Below are 20,574 nucleotides of genomic sequence, written 5' to 3'. Positions count from 1 at the left end.
GGGAGAATGTTTAGGATACTCTACGTTTTTCTTCATAAATTATACATTATGAAGAAAGCCCCCAAAGACAATTTTCAAATTACATGGGGATTTGATATATACGGTAATGTTTGATTCTCTTTTCTTGGCCACTTGTCGACTGTCGTCCATTCCCTATTTTATCATGTAAGTTAGAGTCTGAGTTCTGAGCCATCATTCTACACTTGGGATGTAGGCTCACTCTATAAATGGAGCCCAGGACACACTTTTTTCTCACCTGTAATTCTGTGCCATCTGCCATCACAGAGACTCTGCTTGGGTGTCACTGAGGTGGAAAAGTCCCTGATGCCATTGTTGACTTTCACTATGACCTGCAAAAGGCAGGATACGTTATATAGTTTCACTTTTCCTCATAGAGATAAAACTAGATTTCTTAAATTCACCCCAGAGGAGCAATGCTTTAATATCTGCAATTGATTAGCTTTGCAATGTGAACGCAAGGGGTCACTCTTTGGTAGGCTATAGACCGTGAATGTTTCCTAGGCGAGAGGACAGATGAGTAACAGGAGAAAAGCTGGGGGAGAGGAACAACAAGATACTAAAAGGCTTTCTTTTAATTTTTACAGATTGAATGTGTTCTACAAAGCTGGTTAAGGTAGCGGTGGAGGGTGCGGACTGTGCAGCCAGACTGCCTGGGTTCCCGTCCCAGTGCCCCAACACCTCGCTGCCTGTTTTCTCACTTGTGACACCTACCTGGGGTCACATTCGCTGGGGGGCTAACGGAGCTCATCCATAATTAGAATAGTACTTGACACACAGTAAGCACGATATCGTTATATAGTTTAAGAGTACCAGAACTCAAAAATCAGTTAGGGACAATAATGAAAATATGCTGTTCTCTCCTTAATATTTAGTTGAACACTTTCATGACTATTCCTTGGTCATACTTTTTCAGGATGAAAGTGCTGCTTAATTATAACAATTTTTTGATTTCTAGCAATTGAAAGTAATATATATGTATATATGCACTTATGTACATATATACATATATATGCATACACATATATACACCTGGTATGCAAATATATTATAAATAGAAAGATCAATGCTTTAGTGTTTGTTCATTCTGATAGCTGGATATATTTGCTGCTTTCATTTGTTGTAAAAATGTTTTCTCCCAATCCTTTTATTAAAACCTTTTAATTCCATTGTTATTGATTTTTTTTTGTTTTTAGTTTTGCCACATTTTCATGGCCCTTTGCTCTAATCAAATCAATTCCCAGCATATGAATCTGAATCTAAGTACTGCCTGCATTTAAATTTCATGTGTAGCTTCCCCATGATCCCCCCCCCCCAATTAGGAAAGACTAATGGACTAATTCTGTGAAATAAAAATGCTTCAGACCTAGAATTCAAGGTCAGAGAAGACAGACTGTTAAAACAGTTTTTAACCCATTACCTGCCCCTTCTTCATGTGAACATTTAGGTACTCTCCGTTGACACTGTGGCCATGAACAAGGGTTCCGGAACTGCTTCTGGGACGGACTTCAAAGGCAATCTCAAACTTCAGTCCAATATTGAAAGACTCATCTGGGGAGAGAAATATTAGCTCTCAAGAGCAGCAGCCTCAATTTTGTAACCATGGTGTGATTTTGTAATTATACATTTTTATATGTTTTTTGAAAATTTGACACCTTTTTTCAATAGATCAGTAGCAAGTGGCATTTCTCTTGTCAAACACACTGCAGAAAGCTCGGAGGGGGCCTGAGATAACTAGTATGCCACTCCTGTGGTGGGCCGTGGCGCGGGGGCAGCGTGGGGAAAAGGCGCCATGGTGTCTCTTCTCAGGGGAGGAGAAACTGATTCCACCCAGCAGGACCATTTAATCTTTCACAAGCGAGGAGGAGAAAAGAGCAGCCTGGGCACAGGAATAGTGTGAACACGAGTGCAGAGGTCAGGACATTTGGAAAGCACCACGGAGGCCAGTGTCCCCTGCCAGGGTAAAGGGAGGCCAGGAAGGGAGGAAGGCCACAGGAGAAGGGCACGCGTGCTCAGGTATGGAAGGTGGACTTTATTTTGCAGTCACTGAGCAAGGGAGCTGTATTTTAAGATAAGCCTTATTTTCAAATAAGACCTGTATTTTAAAAGAAGTCTTAATAATAAAGATCACTGGTGCCAGTGCTGCAGAACATTTCAGAGGAAAGAAAAAGTGAGGGCAGCACTAGGAGCTGCTAGTGCCGTGATGTGAGAAAATGAATTCTTATTAAGGATAGCGGTGCTCACTCCAGGAGACGTGATGGAAACCTGGGCATCTTAATAATATTCACTCGACATGTCTCCTTATCAATCACTTTTTAATTTTTCCTGCTATTAGTTAATGGTAAGGGAGAAGGTCAACTGTGCAGGCTGCTATGCATTTCAAGCTGTCTGAGCCTTTGAGTTCTTATCACTGAGATCCAATGAAAGCCTGAGAAATATGAGTGTTGGTGCTTTATTGTGGCTCAATGAGGACAAAGGGAAGGACAATCATGAACAAGACAGAGAGAGGAAAGATGACCTCAGGTATTCTCTTGGACGTGGGGACGGTTTAGGAAGCTACACGTGGCTGCATTGTCACGTCTTTATTCAGGGAATGTTCGGGGTACCGATCCCAGTGACCTTCTCATACTTAATAATTGCTCTGTAGAGTATTTGTTGGAATGGCTTGGATGGTGATTGTTAATAAACTGATAGGACTTTATGTACTTATTTTTAGAACTACTATGTTCCATCACTTGGCAAAGGGTCTCATATGCCAGAGGCATACAATAAACATTTGGTTGACTGGATGAGAGAAGAATAGCTATGGAGGATACAAATCCAGAAATAAAATTTCTGAAGGATGGGATTGCAGAGCAAAGGGAGGAAGTGGGACTTGCTTTGGTAGGGACAATGAGTCACTCTAAGAGGGGGCAGAGAAAGACGAGAGCCACCCTGCTCTGATTAGAGCCGCCCTGACACAGATTAGAGCACAGAGCAGCACGGGAGATCCTAAAAGGGTCAAGATGGGCTACATCTACATCAGAGGTGTGGCGGCTGTGGAGAAGCTCTGGACAGGGAAAGCGAACAGGGACAGGGGAACCTGTCTCGCTGGGTGTGGCAGGAGGCAACAAAGGGGATCCTGGAGGAAAGAAGCCATTTCCTAGGGCTGAGTGTATTTGGTATTCTGAAGTTTTAACCCTGAGCCAAATCTCCCCAGCCACCTCCATTTCGTGATTCGTGTTTTGTGCAGAAGTCACTGTTACCTAGAACTACGTATCCTCCTTCTGTTGAAAAGTAGGTCCCTGTTTCCATAGGGCCTTCAAAACAAGGGGTCACGCTGAATGTCTGAGAAGCAGAGGCGATGGAGGCCCCATTGAGCTGAAGGTTGCCGAGGCAGCCACTGAAACTGTAGACCGAGTTGATCTGAGGGAAGAAGATATTTCTTAAAAGTCATTTTCTTAACATGCACAGGTGTGCACCAAAGGAAACAAAATGAAGGGATTCATGTCTAGAGAGAAAGGAAGTAGCCCCCTGTCTTAATTTATCTTGGCTGCCTGAAGGGTCAGTCATTTTCCAGGTAGTTGCTTCTTTAATGAGTTCTTTGAAGTTGGGATTTTGTATTTAATAATGTCAGCCTGCAGTCATTAGCTATGAACATTTCTACATACACTGTGACAAATAAGTTGCAGCTATGGTTTTGAAATTAAATATTAGAACTATCCTCCTCTGTTTTCCTTCAAGAATGACAGGTGGCCCCAAATCAGCTAATGTTGATGAGGGCTAGCAAAGTTCTTGTTAAATCTACCATGGTTAACTAAACAGCAGAAAGCTTGCATTTCTGGCTGCATTGCCTGATCGTGTGGTCAAGAATTTATCATACCTCAAGACGTGAAACTTGGGCCTCTTTGGGCAACTGATTTCACACTGCTTTGGAAACCTTTCTTTTAAAGGAGTTGTCATGAAATTGGGGCTACTTGCCTAAAATCTCAATATAACATGAGCCCCCCTTTTTTCCTTTATCTACATATATTAATGAATCTTAGAAATGCATCTTTTTTTGTGTTGAAGTCAAATCTATATGTTAAGAAAGATACATTCCCTTTATTACTATTTTTGTAAAGATGCAATATTAATAACTTTTAAAGTACAGAAATTACATGCTTTTTACTATAACAGCTTCTCCCCCGCCCCCCCCACCCCTCCCCCCTGCCCAGGGATTACTATACTTCCTTGCCCATTTACACATGAGTGTGTGTGTGTGTGTGTGTGTGTGTGTGTGTCTAGGAAACAAAAATATGAAATCATAGTCTACAGAATGGCCCTAAAGTTTTTTGTCACTCAATGATACATAATGGAATGACATTTTTTACTTCTTTTTAAAAAATTTTTTTACACTAATAGCATGTGTACTTGCTGAACAAGTAAGCATCTCCTTGAGACATAACTTCTCATGACAGTTTAAACCTCTGAAATTGTTTCATCTCACTTCTCCGTCAGAGTCAAAAGACCACTCTTGACTTTGTAATGCCAGAGGGCAGACAGACATGTCCGGGGACAATACGCACTTTGGTAGCCTATATCCAGTGAAACTACAGTTCTCTTCTTGCCAGTTCGCTGGTGGTAAAATGAGGTCCTGGATTAAATAATCCGTCAGCTCTAAAAGTCAGGGCTTGTCCTGGTCATGTCTGGCTTACCTGGACATTTTTCACAGCCCTTCCAGGAGCCACACCTCCCAAATAAATAGGACCCTTGATGTTCCAGGCAGCTCCTGTAGGAGGAAGACTCTCTTCTAGGACTCGAAGGCCATCAATGATCAGTCGGCCACTGCTCTTTTCCCGAATAAATATCACCTGGATGGAAAGAAGGACAATAGCACATGTCAAGTGCATTCCAAGCTTTGGCAGAAGGCTCTGTTGCCTCTTCTCCAGGCTTGGCTATTGTGGGACTGTGGGAGATCTGCAGAAGTTCTTTAAAAAGCTGACCCTTTCTCTGAAGGTCAAGAGTTTGTTTTTTCCTTTAAAGCTTGATTTAAAGTTACAAGCTGAATTTCTGAATTCAGGGTTCTGAATAGCAGGGTTCTCAATGAAACTCTTCACAGCTGGTCAGTCCACTTGGTTTCTTCCTCTCCTAAATTTATGGTGATTAATACATCTTACATTTCTTACTCTTTCCATTATGTAACACTGATTTGTTTCAATACTTAAATAGTCTCCGTATGGTATCCTAGTATCCTAATAGATTTTCTTTTCACTTTGTATCTTCCATGGCTTAGCCTATAAAAGACACTCAGCATTTGCTGCTGAAATTTAGAGACTTAGAGGCAGTGGGAAAACAAGTGAAAAATCATTAGAAATTAAACTTCAGGTTATGTTTGCTATTGGTCCTTTGGTGAAAATAATCACTCTAAAAATTACATGCAACCTGTATCTCTTTTTAAATAATATGCTTCAAGATTTTTATAAGGAATTAAAAAAATTTCTCAAAATTGAACTCTGAGCATATGGCAACAGAATTTAAAAAATGGGTGTTTCTAGAAAGACCAATAGTGGGCATTAATGTCACCATCTATTTGCTGGTAATAATATTCTCTGCCTTCAACTCACATCATGCCACAATCCATCATTGTATTTCTCTTGGCTTCTTATCTTCAGTTTCTTATGGCCAACATTAAACATGAAAACCAAGCGGCCATGGGCTAAGAATAGAGTCATGAAGTCATTCTCTTCTTGATCTGAGACATAGAAAATCATCCCATGGGAGGAACGAGTCTTCAGACGAATGGAGAACTGAGATCTGGTAAATGAAAAGAAAAAGCTTACTATCTGAAAAATGGGACTGAGGGGGATCTCTAGTTTCCAACAGCAACACAGTGTAAGGAAGAATGAGTAGCCATTCTATTGAATCCCAAGCAGCATTACTTCTAACTATGTCTTAGCATTATTCATGAATATTGGGAAAGCATGACTAACTCAAAAATGTAAATCTTTTCCTACTTATTTATACAGCAGGGCTACATTCCACATTTGGAAGCACTGTTTCACGTAAGGATCATAATACATCTTGCTCTGTAAATATGGTCGCATTTGGTTTGTTCACGTGGACAAAATACTAGTCCGTAATTAATGTGCATATAGAAGTTTGCCTAGAAACAATAAGATTTGTGTGCTATCTAAAATACAAGATTGATTTGTCTTTCCCGAGAAAAATTAATCAATAGATATCATGGGCCAAAAACAGTCACCAGAAGGTGTAGGAATTAAACGAAACCTTCTAGACTTTTAGCTCTAGCCCGTATAGATAAGATACATTTATTAGGCTAATTTCTAGTTTGATTTAACTCTAAATTCTTCCCAATGAATGCAAAATACTGATACTGCCTAATATTTGCCTAATAAGGCAAATAGCAAATAAGAAGGCATTAGAGGTTACTCATTGAATGCACTGCCTCTATGGACATTTGAAAGAGATATAAGACCTATGTAAGAATATCTGGGTGCTGACACTATAAAAAGAGATCTTCAAAAGTGCTAAGTAACCTGGAAATTTTCAGAATACTGGGAAGAGGGGCTGGGCTTTACAGGTAACTTGAGGGCTAGCTGAGATACAAGTGGTTTTTGTGTCTTTGGTGTCTTTGTTTATTAACCTTCCAGTGGTTCAGAGGCACCCCCATTTTCAATCTGAAAGCAATTTGTATAGGGGAAGGAAAGTAATACCAAGGTTGGATGATGAGTCATTGAAAATGTGCCACATGTTCCTTTCTTTGATTGCCTTTCTTTTTTGATAAAAATGCTACAAACTCCTAGGAGAATCCTGATTTATGCGTCTTACTTTTGGGAAGAAAGTCTCAGAGAATGTTCATTTACTGGAAAGGAAGAATTGTGTACTACTTAGCATTTATTTTGATGACAAAATAATAGGACTAAGTGCCACAGAAAGGAAAGATCATAGGAAAAAGACGGCATGTGGCAAATAGTATGAAGTCCAGCCATGGCATAAAGTTTCTGGAAGGATAGTTTGTTACTTTACTTTTCACCAAAATCTCCTTTTAAGTGTTCAAACTCTTGGCGGCTGTTGGCTGTCCCTCCATACTGATAGGCGTGCTCTATTGCTCTAGGACTGTTGGAAAGGTGACAGTAAGAATCCCTTGGAACATTCCCCTCCGGGAACTTCAGGCCGGCAGGATCCCCTGAAGGTGCATCTTTACTTTTCTCCCCCTGTAAGAATAGGAAATAAATCATATTAAGGGATGAAACTGATGTGCTAGTATCAAAAGTTCATTTGTGATTTCTTTATCATTAATAAAAATAAAAATAAAATAAAGTAATGATGAAAGTATGTATTATTTGTGCATTTTCCATTCATGAAATATTAGGCCCCTCTCTTTCCTTGAGGAGATGACATTAGGTGCTGTAGCATTAAAAACAACAAATGACAACACAGTATGTTAAATACAACATTCTAGTCTGTGATAATAAAGCAGAGCTAACCCAAAGCCTCAGAGATAACTGCTCTATCATTTAAATTAAATGTGCATCTTAGCCAATGGTGAAAAATGGAAATATTGACAATAAAATAACCCTGGTGAATCTGTCAATAAAACCCTCATGTCATAGACAACAACATTTCTTTAACACACATATTATTATTTATACAGGCTGTTACCAACATACTTAGTAACACCTTCAAAATATTTAAGAGTATTTTTGGTGATAAGTAGTAAACGTTCATGTGACAGGATACAGAACAATGACCTTGTGCTCCTAAATTGTGCTGCTGATTTTAAAATTTAGAGCGGAGAGACTATAGGCTAATATTTCATGGTTATCTAGTCTAAATTTCGGGGGGGAAATTAAAGTTATTGCAAATAAACCTGATCATCCTGTCATTTATTCATGCATCCAAGCAATGTTTATTGAATACCTATGAGGTAGAAATGACGTAGAAGGAAAGGGGTATTTGTGCGTGCTCTCTGCAGGCACCGTGTGGTGGGGAAGAGAAAGGTGAGTGAGAACCAGTTTCTTATTTTAAAGGAACTGAAAACTGGTTTGGAAAAACAGGTAGTTAAAAAGCAAACCGGAAGACAGGCTGTTGCCAGATAGAAAGGACCTTCGATGACTTGCTGGAGGATGGGGTTTTGTTTTCCAGGAGGGCGCAGGTGAGAGATTAGTCAGGAGTTGGGGACTGTCCCCAACCCTGGTGGCTCCTCTCCTTCTCAGTCAGTGCATCCACTTTGCTATGGGAAGAGGGCATGTGTGAATCAATGGCAGGGGTCAGCAAAGTGGGGGGCTACCAGACTACAAGGTCTCCATGACCAGCCCTGCCTTTCTCTGCTTCCATGTGAGAATCCATAGAGGACTAGTCTCTTGTCTGCTGCGGAAAGGAATAGACGCTGGGATATTTATATGTGGCAACCAAACACTCTAAGTTCTCTGTGGATATATGCTCTGAATCACAATAATGATAATAAAAAGGTTATAATTTAATTACTTCCAACCATATAACACAGAGACTCTGTTTACTATCCTAGAATAGCTGTATATGTGGATTTTGAACCCCACTAGACTTTGATTTTATCAGTGTAATTTTTTTCTTGGAGGGTCTTTTTTTTTTTTTAAGATTTTATTTACTTATTTGAGAGAGAGATCATGAAAGACACAGCAGGAGAAGGGGTGAGGAGTAGGGGGAGAGAGAGAGAGAAGCAGATTCCCAACTGAGCAGGGAGCCCAACATCGAACTTGAATCCACAACCGTGGGATCATGACCAGAGCCGAAGGCAGGTGCTTAACTGACTGAGCCACCCAGGTGCTCTCAGAGGGTCTGTTTCAAGGCGGTAAGATTCTTTTGTGTCACGTAACAGTCAAACTAGTTCAGCTACTTAAGCAAAAGAGAGCAGTGCGTTATAAGGATATGGGAGTATCTTATACAATCCAAGGGGAGATAATATAGTATCAGGGGAAAGATAGTACACTATCTGGTACACAAGACAGTACACTACCAGGGTCAAGAATCAGGAATGGCAAAGCTAGGAAGATTCAAGGAATTCCTCTTCCAAATGTTTCTGGTATCTTGGCTTTGTTTTTCTCAGCCTACGTTCATTTTTCTTTCTCTTCAGGGCAGCTGCCTTTTAAATTTCTACAAAGCAGCTTTCTTTCTATGTGCATGTTTAACATAGAGCTCTTAGGCTTCCATGTTTTCCATTCAACGACTAGTATAGGGTAGTGTCTCTTTCTAAGTTTATAAGGAAGGGGATCTGAAAGCCCAGCTTAGTTCAGATGACCTACCCTAATCCAAACATCTGTATCCAGGTAGATGAAGTCACGTACCTAAAATACTGGGCGTGCCCTGTGTGTAGGGAATCAATTCTCAGAAAAGGGAATGGTTGGCTGAATACCTTAGAATGATGTCTCTTAAAATATATAAAATTTTCATTATTACATGAAATACCACATGAGAAACTATGTCCCCAATTAAATTTAAAAACAAAAGTTATAAGAAATTTTCATGCTGGAACACAGGTGGTAAGATAGGTATTCTTACGTACTCATGGAGGAATAGAAATCAGTGTTCATTTTTTGGAAAGCAATTTTCCCTGACCCAGTAAGTCTACCTCTAAGAATATTTTGTAAAGATATATTCAGCAATGTAATCAAAGACTAATACACAGTGATCTTCACCCGTAAAGGGAGAAAATTGGAAAGCACTGGAAGTCTATTAATGGTTAAATAAAATATACACATAAGGTACAATATTAGGACGTTACTGTGAAAATAAATTATTATAGCCCAAATTGCTATGAATCGGCCTTGATAAAAATTTAAAACAGCAGCCACATGTTTTTCTGGTTAGCTACTTAAGAAGCTATTGATACAAGGGTAAATATGAGAGAAGATTAGCAAACATTTGACATTCTGATTACCAAGAACTAGAAGGGAAATCTATAGTCATCCTGTATCTGTTATTATGAAGTTGAGTTTCTAAGGCCTTTTACAAGAAAGGCTAAGAGGTTTCCTATAATACTGAAAAGTGTATGTTAACAGTTCCAAGGTCTGTTGATTGCAAACTTGAGAATATGAATATTTGTTAGGAAACTGCACTTGATAGACAGCTTTAAATAGAAAACTGTATTCGTTTAAAGAGGTAAAGTGCGTGCCGTAGGCTGATCTTCCTCATCAGCCCATGATATTAACCTGCTGTGTCTGATCCACTGACCCGCGCTCAAGCCCCAGCTGAAAAATTCCAGGATAAACCTTTTAGCATCAATATGAGAAGGGGACGGTAAGATCTCATCAGAATTTCATAGTCTCCTTTGAAAAATCCTTTAAATTATCCTCTAGTGAAAGCCTTCATAAAAGTCATATGAAATTATCTTTCTCCCATGTGAAATTCAGGAGAGGATCCTGAAAAATTACTAATTTTGAGTTGTACAAAAATAAAATTAACCTTTTAACATTGACAAATCATGTGTGAACAAAGGAGGAATTGCAAGGGGGTTCTCAAATGTGGTCCCCGTAAGCTGAAATACATAGGGAAGTGATCAAGATATAATGGCCGGTGAAAAACTATCAGAAGGCAGAAGTTGGTGGGGATGCTTTCCTCTTGCTGATGGTTCAGAAGCCAGCCGTGGAGGGAAATCAGTTATTTAAAAGATGCTCAGCCACATTCGCATTCAAGGAAATGCAAATCAAAATCACAATGAGATGCCCTATCTGTCCATTAGATGGGCAAAATTATAAAAATTTGATCATATCTAGTTCAGCAGTTGGGAGGGAACATAGGTTTTTTCAAATGCTGTTCATAGGAGTATAAATATTATCTCAATGTTGACAATGCATATTCCCTTAAGCCAAGCAATTCTACTTTAAGGAATTGATCCTCCAGAAACATTCACAAGCCTCTATAAAGAGATCTAACAGCTCATATTCCTTGAATGTTTTGCTCTATGCCAGGCATTGTGCTAAGGCATTTCATGCATCAACTCACTTACTCTTTCTAACAACCCTGTGATGCAGATAGCTAAGTATGCATTGAACACCCATTATGTGCATTGTTCTAGGTTCTTAGGACACATCATTGAGCAGATTAAAAAAAGGAGCTCGAATTCTAGCAGAAGAAGCAGAGAGTAAATACCAAACACAATAAAAACAGGCTATAATAAAATGTGAAAAGTGCTATGGAAGAAAGAACAACTAGGAAAGGCAAAGGAGATGGGTAGTACTGGGGAAAGTCAGGAGACAGCTATGGTATTAATTAGCGGGTCTTAAGGGAGGCCTTACTGAACGCTTGAAGGCTGGACTGGAAGGAGGAACCGTTCGTGCAGATATTTGCTGGGAGGGTGGTCCAGGCAGAAAGAAAGACCTTAGGGCAGGAATGCATGTGGCTCATGCTAGTGTGGGCAGAAGAGTGAGTGAGAGAAAGGAGCCTGGATAACAGACAGCGTCTTATGACATTGTAGGAACCGGAGTTTTTATTCTGAGTGTAGTGGGCGTCAGGGGCACTTTGAGCAGGGGAGTAACACAATGTGACATGTGTATAAGCCTGTGGTTGTTGCGTGGAGGACAGTGGCAGAGAAGCTGGTGGAAGCCGAGAGCCCTGGCCGGAGCCCCTGGCAGGGCTCAGGTGGGAGATAACGGTGGCTGGGACCAGGGTGGGAGGGGCGGCACCCGAGGGACTTGTTAAGGTTGGACCAGGAGGTGGGTGGGGAGACCAGCCTGAAAGAGTGGGAAGGAACTGGAAGCCTCGTCTGTAATGAAGGCCGCTAACGTACATGCTGGATGTAAAGGAATGAGGAAAAAAACTGTCCTCAGGGGATGCAGTTTAAGAACTCAAGATTTTGTTAATGGAGCGTTTCTAGTTGATATCACGGATCAGCCGTGCCTCTAAGTGGTTGATGTGAAGGTCAGGGGAGGACAGGAGATCAGAAACTTTAAGAATTTCCATGGCCGTGACAGAAGCCCGAGATGGTGACTCAAAAGCAAATGGTACCGAGAATGACAGTACTAAATAACACACATTATACATACGAATGGTTAAGTATGGGGCCATTTTAATCATTATAATGAAAAATTCCATATGGAATAAATCTGATTCAAAGTGTTTCTCTGGGAACAAAGACTGATACACCAAAGCTGGGAAACAACGGTATCAGGTGCTAGAAGAATCCCAACTTTCATAGGTATATGCAGTTGCAAACTGGAGTGAATTTTATACAGCGTCAGTGTCTAGAACTGTGTGTGTGGAATGCAAGGACGCTTGAGAATCTGACACAGCATTCTCTTTTTACCTTTCTATTCTGGCTTGTTTTAGGCTTTGAGGAATTCTTCCCTTTTTTGTAGAGAAAGTGCAACGGCGAAGACTCAATAGGACACTCAGAAAGAGAAGTGTGGACCTTTTCCACGTATCGCTGGAAGTCTTCGACCTCCACGTCTTGATCCAACCTGTGTAGCAGAGCGGGGGAAACCCTTAAAATGTGGTTCAGACTTACAAGATGAAAACTACAGAAGTGAAAGAATTTGGTATTTAAAATGTGTGTGTGTGTGTGTGTGAGAGAGAGAGAGAGAGAGAGAGAGAGAGAGATGGGTCTGCGTCAACCACTGTCTTAATAAGAACCCTTTACACAACCATTTAACAATTTGTGGATAACTGTGCCTGGCACCGGCACATTCTGACAGATGGACGTCTTTTCCGTCACCATGTTCTAGATGGTGGGTACCACCTCTGTGTTACTCCGTGTGTATTAATTTTCTCCCTTGCTTGCTCTTGTACTCAGGGAGCACTGCCAGTCTTTGTCAAGGACCTCAATTAATGGCTTTATTTAAAGTGATGCATTAAGAAGACTTTCTTAAACCTCTAACAAGAATTTGGGTATGTTACTCGGTGCTACACCATTAATAATAAGCACAGATATAATTACATCTAATATTTATAGCTTGCTGTATGCCAAGTGCTTTCTGCACTTTATCTCATTTAATTGTTCTAACAAGGAGGCAGACATTATTATTATCTGCATTTTGGCAGACAAGAAGTGAAGGCTGACTTAGCCAAGGGCATGCAGGAATTTAAAGGGAAGAAACCTACACACAAACCTAAGTATGTCAGTTGCTCGAGCACATGCAAGCTTTTAATTACTCTCCTCTGTTGCTATAAACTATAGAGAGAACTATAAATTTTATATATAACTATAAATTTTATAGTTCTTAGTTTAAATAATGTAAACATTTTCATTATCGACCTGATTTTTTTTATGAATCATGCAGAATTATGACTAATAAAAATATCCTACCTGGTAAAGTAGGCGTTGCTGATACAGCCAGTGAAATTAGCGTACTGGGGACTGAAGGGTGAGCCTCCGAAGTAAAACTTCTTTTCACCTGCTTGTGTCTGTTCCACTTTCCCTTTGGTAGGGTTCTTACTCCCAAGTCTGCTCTTATCTACTATCAGTTCATATCTGCAAAGGAAAAAGTTTCTTTACATACCACACTGGTACCCTTTTACCTGGAGTTTCATTCTAGGTTGCAGGTTTTCTCATGGAATTAACATAGAACATTCTGGCTAGTGAAAAGATAACAACTTGCCAGACTCTTCATGAGGTCTGGGATAAAATAGTTGAATATTTTTACATGCAGAAAAGACTCTCCAAACCCCTAAAAACAAGAAGCTCAGGTGATTAGTTACCAACATTTTTGGAGGGGCGGTGGAAAAAGCAGAACGTAACTCATGGTGATTATTTCATCACACTTGGGGAGACTGTTTTCATTGTAAGGCACATTGACTGGTTTTGAGTATAATTGGAAATGGAGCCTATAAAGGCCAGTTAATGTCTTTTTTTTTTTTTTTTTGTAATGGGAGGGCTCCATAGAAGTGGGCATAGAAGAGCAGCCGTCTACAACGGAAATGTATTTCTTACTCCAGAAAGCTTTCTTCTTAAGAAAAAGAAATTCAGTATTACATATTTGAAAAATAAAGCTAGAGCTTTCAATATGCGGTCATAAATATAGAGTTCTCAATTGCTTAATTAATCTAAATGAAACCAATGTTTGCGGATCTCCTTCTACGTGCAAAACAGTGCCCTCCATTCAGTAAGTGCTATGTGTAGGCACTTCCCTCAAGAAGGGTGGTAGCCTGTGGCTTGACTGGAAAAAAACCTTTATCTTCCTGTTAAGTAATTATATAGTGATTTATTTGGCATCTCTTGGAAATTAATAGCAACTTCTTTTTAAAAGAATGTAAGTTGTTTGCCCTACCATATATATATATGGTAAATATATATATATATATATATATATATATATATATATATATATATATATATATTTAAAGCACCAGAAAAACAGTAGAATGGTCTATTATTCATAGTGGTCCTTGAGCAGAATCATGCCCTACAAATAAAGGCATCTTGGGGAAGAACATGAAGTCAGGACTCGTACCTTGCAGGTGACACGGAGGTAATGACGAAGTGGGACAGCCCATCGTTGTACTGCTTCTCAGCCGACTGCACCTTGATTCCCTTGACATCCATAACCACGGTGCCATTAGCCAACGAAATGGAGAACACATCTGACTGAAATTCAAACACAGGGTTTTAAGTAGGGAGGCCCGGGATCCAAAAGATGGACAAGTGTTCAACATTCACTTAATGATATTGCTTAAAGGAACGCCTGATGTCCGGAAGGTTGCTTGTGAAATAATTTCTATGAAAACAACAGGGACAGCATATTGCTTATATTTGTGTCGCCGGCAAAATTAGACACATTTCAACCGAGAAAGGAGCTTCCTCTCTTCTGCACTGAAGATTTCTAGTGCTTTTGTCCCGCTGAGAGTTGTCTCAAGGTTAGCGCCTTCCCTAACTGGGGCATCACTATTCTGTCTTTGGTCTCCTGGCTGGGAAAGGCAATATTTCTGTCTCCTTGGAGATGTAGCTAGATGACCAGGCAAGGGTTTGGCTTGACCAGTCAAACTTTTAAGTGTTTTTTGAAGTGTTTTACTTTTCATCTATAGAGGTGGAAGACAAATAGAAAAAGGGCTGAAGTTAACAGTTCTTTTTACTAATTATTGTATTATTGATTGTTTAAAATATTGGCAAATGGATAATCTTGCTTCTCTTCCCTTAGAGGGGCACTGACCTCTATGGGGGGGGGGGAGCGCACAACCCTCAACATAACTACTTTTTTTTTTTTTTGACAAAAACTGTTATTTAACTAACCATGGTAATCTGAGGCAGGTTTGGTGGTGGAGATCCTACAGAGTGCTTTAGGTAAATTCTCACCATTGCTACTGATTTAAATTAAATTCAGTATAAATGTGACAGATACAAGGTAATAAATATGAAAAGTAAGAGCGGTTTTTACATATTATATTATGACCTGCTCTATCAGTGTATGTGTTGATGATGACCTTTTCAGAGATAAATCAGTTGGGTCTTAGGGTCACCAAACCTCTGGGTATCTTATTTTATTTTTGGAATAATATATCTTTAGAAGGTGAGTTCAAGTGTTCTGTAGCCAGTCCAAGAGCAGAAAAGTATGTTCCTTTTATTATTTTACAAAAAAATCACATATGTATTTGTATATATACACAGAGGTTCTTAACATTTTTTGTGCTATGCCCTCCTTTGGCACTTTGGTGATACACACGGGCCCCTTCAAAAGTAACATTTTCAAATGCATCAAACAAATATCTAGAATAAAAAGGAAACCAATTATATTGAGATATGGTTTCAAAATATCAAAACAATAAATCTGTGATATAGTAATATATGTACTTCTTTATTAAAATGTTAAATTATAAAATCTCTCAGCAGACCCAATTACTGAACTTTAAAAGTAGCAATGAGCAAAAATGATATTTTGAGTTATCTATGGCAACTATTGTGTGAGATGAAAAATAACTGTGATTTCTATTAACGATAAAGTAACAGGTTCTGCAAATACTACTGTGGTTTGTTGCTGATATTTGTAGCTGAAGAAAATGCTAAATTTTAGTTTGAGAAAATAAAATTTTTAAAAAACCTTATTTTTTTCTGACTTGGGTCCATAGACACACTGAATTTTCTTCATGAACTCCTGAGAGGTGGGTCTATGAATCTCCTGATATGCGAAAGACTTAATTACAGAGTGTCTGAAACGAGACATTCTGTGTGTGTTCATGTGAGTCCAAATTAATCTGAATTGAAAATCGCTTTTAACGTGCTCAAACAGTATTTTCAATAGACAAAACATTTATCACAAAAAAATTTCCCATAGGGAAAAAGAAATACTTACTCCCGAAGCATAATAGAATAGTAACCCATTGGGCTGTAACGTTCGAAAATTAAAACCTCCTTCAAAGCCATCGAAGAAAGATATTTTTTGAACTGAAGCAATGAAACTCTGCCCATTGAAATATGCTCTGCGAGATATCTGTGTGGCAAAAAAATAAAATAAATAAATAAGATAAAGTGAATATAGTACAGTGTTTATGATAATTATCAAATGCTGAAAATGTCAATTTCTCACACGCCAGAGCCCTTGCCTACTGGTTTCTGTATTAATAGTTTATGTTTTAACTTCCGGTTTATACAGGCATTCAGGCATGTTGACCGTTCTGTGTGTCCCTGGCCGATGGGATTTTAGCTTCTCCAGTTCCTCCACCTGAGTGAGTAAAGATGCCCACACAGCCTCTCTGGGCTTTGGAAACCCCCTCCCACCAATGAAAAGTGAAGCAAACGGACAAGACCCAGAGGAACCCCCACATGACTTTTTAGCTTAATGTTTCTCCTTTTTGCTGGTGGCAAGGTGTCCTTAGGCTCACAGAGAAACTCAAAAAACCTTTTCCAGCTTTTGAGAATGATACATTTTATGTCTATTTGTGTGTGTGTGTGTGTCTGTGTGTTTATTTATTTAAAAGATTCTGACTGATTGGTACTTACAAGAGTGTCTTCGGGGCATCCATAACCAACTCCCAGGGTTTCTGTTTGCTCTAATAAATTGAAATCTTTCTTTTGGAACTGGAAACCCTTCATGCATCCTCTGAAGTTGACATCTAGGGGAAGGTGCGCTCTGAGGGTCCTGAAAAAAAAAAATTACGTCTTCACTGATAACATGATGATGATGACAATGGTGATGTTACCCTGCATATGTGGGATATGAAATTTGATTTTATTTATAGTCATTTTTAGTAGCTTTGTAACTATTCATATTCTCATGATTTCTCTCATAAGCATAGAGTAATGTCTAATCTTTGCCTGTAGAACAGCTTTATTCTGCATCAAGCCAATTTGTTTACTTCTTTATAGTTCTGAAGATCCTTTAGATTACATTAGCTCATTTTATGTTTATAAAAATTCTGTGATAGAAAAGGAAAGGCTAGGGGCATCTGGGTGGCTCAGTGGTTAAGTGTCTTCCTTCGGCTGGGGTCAAGATCCCGGAGTCCTGGGACTGAACCAGTCTTGCATAGAGTTCCCTGCTCAGCGAGGAGCCTGCTTCTCCCTCTCCCACTCCCTCTGCTTGTTTTCTCTCTCATGCCATGTCTCTCTCTGTCTAATAAAATCGTCGTCTTCTTTTTTTTTTTTTTTTAAGATTTTGATTTATTTGACAGAGATCACAAGTACGCAGAGGCAGGCAGAGACAGAGGAGGAAGCAGGCTCCCTGCTGAGCAGAGAGCCCGATGTGGGGCTCGATCCCAGGACCCTGGGATCATGACCTGAGCTGAAGGCAGAGGCTTTAACCCACTGAGCCACCCAGGCACCCCATTTTTTTTTTTTTAAAGGAAAGGCTATTATTTCCCTTTTACAGATGATTAATAGGTTGAGCCACACAGAACTGATGTATTTTAGGTCAAAAACAGTCAATTGTTGGCAACTTCAAAATGAAACTAAGAAACATCAAAATCTTTTTGTTTTTGTTTTTGTTTTTTTAATGTCACAAGTGTTAAGTTAAGATTTAAACCCAGGTCTTCAGCCTTCCACTAATCCATTCCCAAGTGGATTGTATTCAAGTCATGAACTCATCTTCTTGGCTATTTTTGCAACACACTTATGATCAACTAAGGCTAGAGAAATCTTCTACTGGAATGTTGAGCTTTTGGAGTAATAAGAACATAAGAAATCTTTTATCTTTGAGATCAGGGATGATAATTTGATTGATACTGTTATCCTACTACCTATCATTATGCCTAGGATATAGGAGGTGCCCAAGAGCATATTATCAAATATTGAATGACTATGAAGTTAGTTTTGATCAAATTATAATGTCTTCAGTGTATTTTAAATGAGCACTGGCCAAACTAAGGAGTAACAGTCCCACTATTTTCTGTTCCATCAAGATCATACCTAGAGGACCATGCTAACTAAAGGTTCGGAGGTAGATAATGACAACCATAATGGTTGAAAGTCCCATGTGGAGTTGTTGAAGAAGCTAAGAGGGTACCTAATTTGGAAAAAAGTTTGAAGTTGGGGGTCTCATCCCATACCAGTTAGAATTTCTGGAGAGTGGTTATGGGCAATGGTGTTTATAAAATTCCTCCAGGTTATTCTGGTGAGAACCAGGGTTGAGGATGACCAGATTGGACTATGCTCAAGTTGCTTCTCAATTTCAAGGGTGTCTGATGCTATGACTTGATTGTAATAAAAGATAGTTAAATTTTTAAATGCTTGGGAATAAAATTATAATGATACATAATTCACATCCCCTTGGATAAGCTTAAAATTATTTTATACCTTCAGATGCTATTTGAGAGTTCAAAGAAGTTCAAAGTAAGTCTGAAATAAAAGTAAAGGGACACAATGCTTCATGTTCATACAATACACAGGCTCCATCTTTGCTCTTGCAGGTAAGAAATATCGCATGAGACTGTGCTCAGAGATTAATACAATAATTAAAGAAACCTGTAGATCTCATCTAGAAGATGCTAATTTAAGGAGGTCATGAGGGTGCTTGAGTGTGTGTTCATGTGTCTGTGCGGGTACCTAGAAGCAGCAAGTTGAAGTGCCTTCAAACCTTTACTAGACCTCTCTTGGATGTTGAATACTCAGCCCAGGACATCATCAGGAACAACAGCTACTTAACAAAAAGAGCTTACCTGGATTGTAAAATTTCTGGGGGAGCCCCTCCAATGTATATGTCTGTAAAAGGTATCTTCATCTTTTCATTGTCCATACTCTTGACATGTCGTCTGTCAACTACCAAAATCATTTTCTTATCGTTGTGGTAAATGATTGAGATCTGGGAGACATAATATATAGCCAAGTCTTGATCATTGTTTAATAATAAACTTTTAAAAGATGATTATATATTTTAATTATTCTGGTTATAACAGCTGGGTCCCCATGTTCCTGTATTTGGTTGTTCACAAAATGGGGAACAGATTTTCCTTTCTTACAGACGAGGACACTCACACTTAAAAAACCAGAAGATCGTATTTTCTGGAGAAGAATTTCCACATGGACAAGGAGATAGACCAAAAAATATTTTTGTCATGGCACCAATTGTTTTCTTTTGCCCCTTTGAGGAGATTCAGGATAAAAGACGATAAACAGGGACCTTTTGGACCCAGACTGCATGTTACCAGGTTTCATTGTTTTAGTGACACAATGAAAACTTTAATGATTCTGCCAAAATTCTAGTCAGTGATATAGTTAAAATATTCTCCTATCGTATACCATCCTCATGGAGGTCATGGACTTTGAACTGAAAAGAGAAATAGAGCCTCCTACTCTCTGCATTTCGGTTCAACTTAAAAGATAAACCTTTTATACATTTTACTCAATTGTAGATTCAAAGTAGTTGTTACTGAAGATAGATGTAATATATTATTAGTGAACTACACAACTGTTTTAAAGTTAAAAAGCATTCCCTGGGGGCTTGCTTTATAAGGAAATCTGTGTTAGTATTTTCTAAGTTCTGGATAAATGCTTTTCAGGGAGATTCTCTATTTGCTTACCTACTCTTTTTGCATTTAATAGTGCTCAAAGGATACTTTTAAAAATGGCTGTGTATCCACACTAGCATTTTCAACAGATGTATAAAAGTATTCTATGGAGTGCCATTGTAATCAAGCAATTAAAAGGAATCTTTCAGTGACTCTTTTATTAGAAAACATCAATATGACAAAACATTCATTTTTTTAAAGCAAATGTCATTCTGGAGTTGAGTCAATGGGTCCTGCTGTTGGTTTTTAGAAGTAAAGGTGCTCAGTTTAATTATTTTCCCACCTATGTCATTTGACCATCTGATTCGATCTATAGTTCTAAGTACAAGTGAAACAAAACAAAACACACCACACAAATCGCAATGATTTATATATACCTCATGGTATTTAGCATCGTTAATCTGAGCTTTCTTCGATGTGTCCTCAAGATGCACAGGGCCATTGCTAAATCCAAAGTCATAGAACACATGTAGGTAACCACTGCGCATTTCCAAGCTGAAAAACATACTCTGTGGACAGAAAGAAGAAGTTATAAGATGTAAACATCTGCTATTAGGAAAGTGTAGATTTATCTGAATTTGAGAGCTTACACTGTAGTTTTTATTATTGAAACTGAAGACTACAGAAGTCTCGTGAAATTCTTATTATAAAATTAAAATTGCAACTCCATGA

At 38.9% G+C, this 20,574-nt stretch overlaps 1 protein-coding gene across 3 annotated transcripts in view; it reads right to left on the bottom strand.

The window, feature by feature from the left end:
• LAMA4 (laminin subunit alpha 4) overlaps window positions 1-20,574 on the bottom strand; it is a 147,237-nt gene that overhangs the window by 5,029 nt on the left and 121,634 nt on the right. For all 3 annotated transcript variants that reach the window (XM_044244267.1, XM_044244276.1, XM_044244285.1), the window contains exons 24-36: window positions 20,280-20,411; window positions 19,054-19,196; window positions 16,904-17,042; window positions 16,257-16,394; window positions 14,424-14,557; window positions 13,280-13,444; window positions 12,281-12,434; window positions 7,027-7,214; window positions 5,604-5,793; window positions 4,695-4,850; window positions 3,264-3,423; window positions 1,439-1,569; window positions 257-350 (exon numbers count right to left, since the gene is read on the bottom strand). In XM_044244267.1, coding sequence (XP_044100202.1) covers window positions 257-350; window positions 1,439-1,569; window positions 3,264-3,423; window positions 4,695-4,850; window positions 5,604-5,793; window positions 7,027-7,214; window positions 12,281-12,434; window positions 13,280-13,444; window positions 14,424-14,557; window positions 16,257-16,394; window positions 16,904-17,042; window positions 19,054-19,196; window positions 20,280-20,411 — 1,924 coding nt within the window. The remainder of the gene's footprint in view (window positions 1-256; window positions 351-1,438; window positions 1,570-3,263; window positions 3,424-4,694; window positions 4,851-5,603; window positions 5,794-7,026; window positions 7,215-12,280; window positions 12,435-13,279; window positions 13,445-14,423; window positions 14,558-16,256; window positions 16,395-16,903; window positions 17,043-19,053; window positions 19,197-20,279; window positions 20,412-20,574) is intronic.

This window comes from Neovison vison, chromosome 1, assembly GCF_020171115.1.
Source record: "Neovison vison isolate M4711 chromosome 1, ASM_NN_V1, whole genome shotgun sequence".
NCBI lineage: Eukaryota > Metazoa > Chordata > Mammalia > Carnivora > Mustelidae > Neogale > Neogale vison.
Note: the sequence above shows the minus strand (reverse complement) of the source record. Positions and strands in the feature narration are given on the sequence as shown.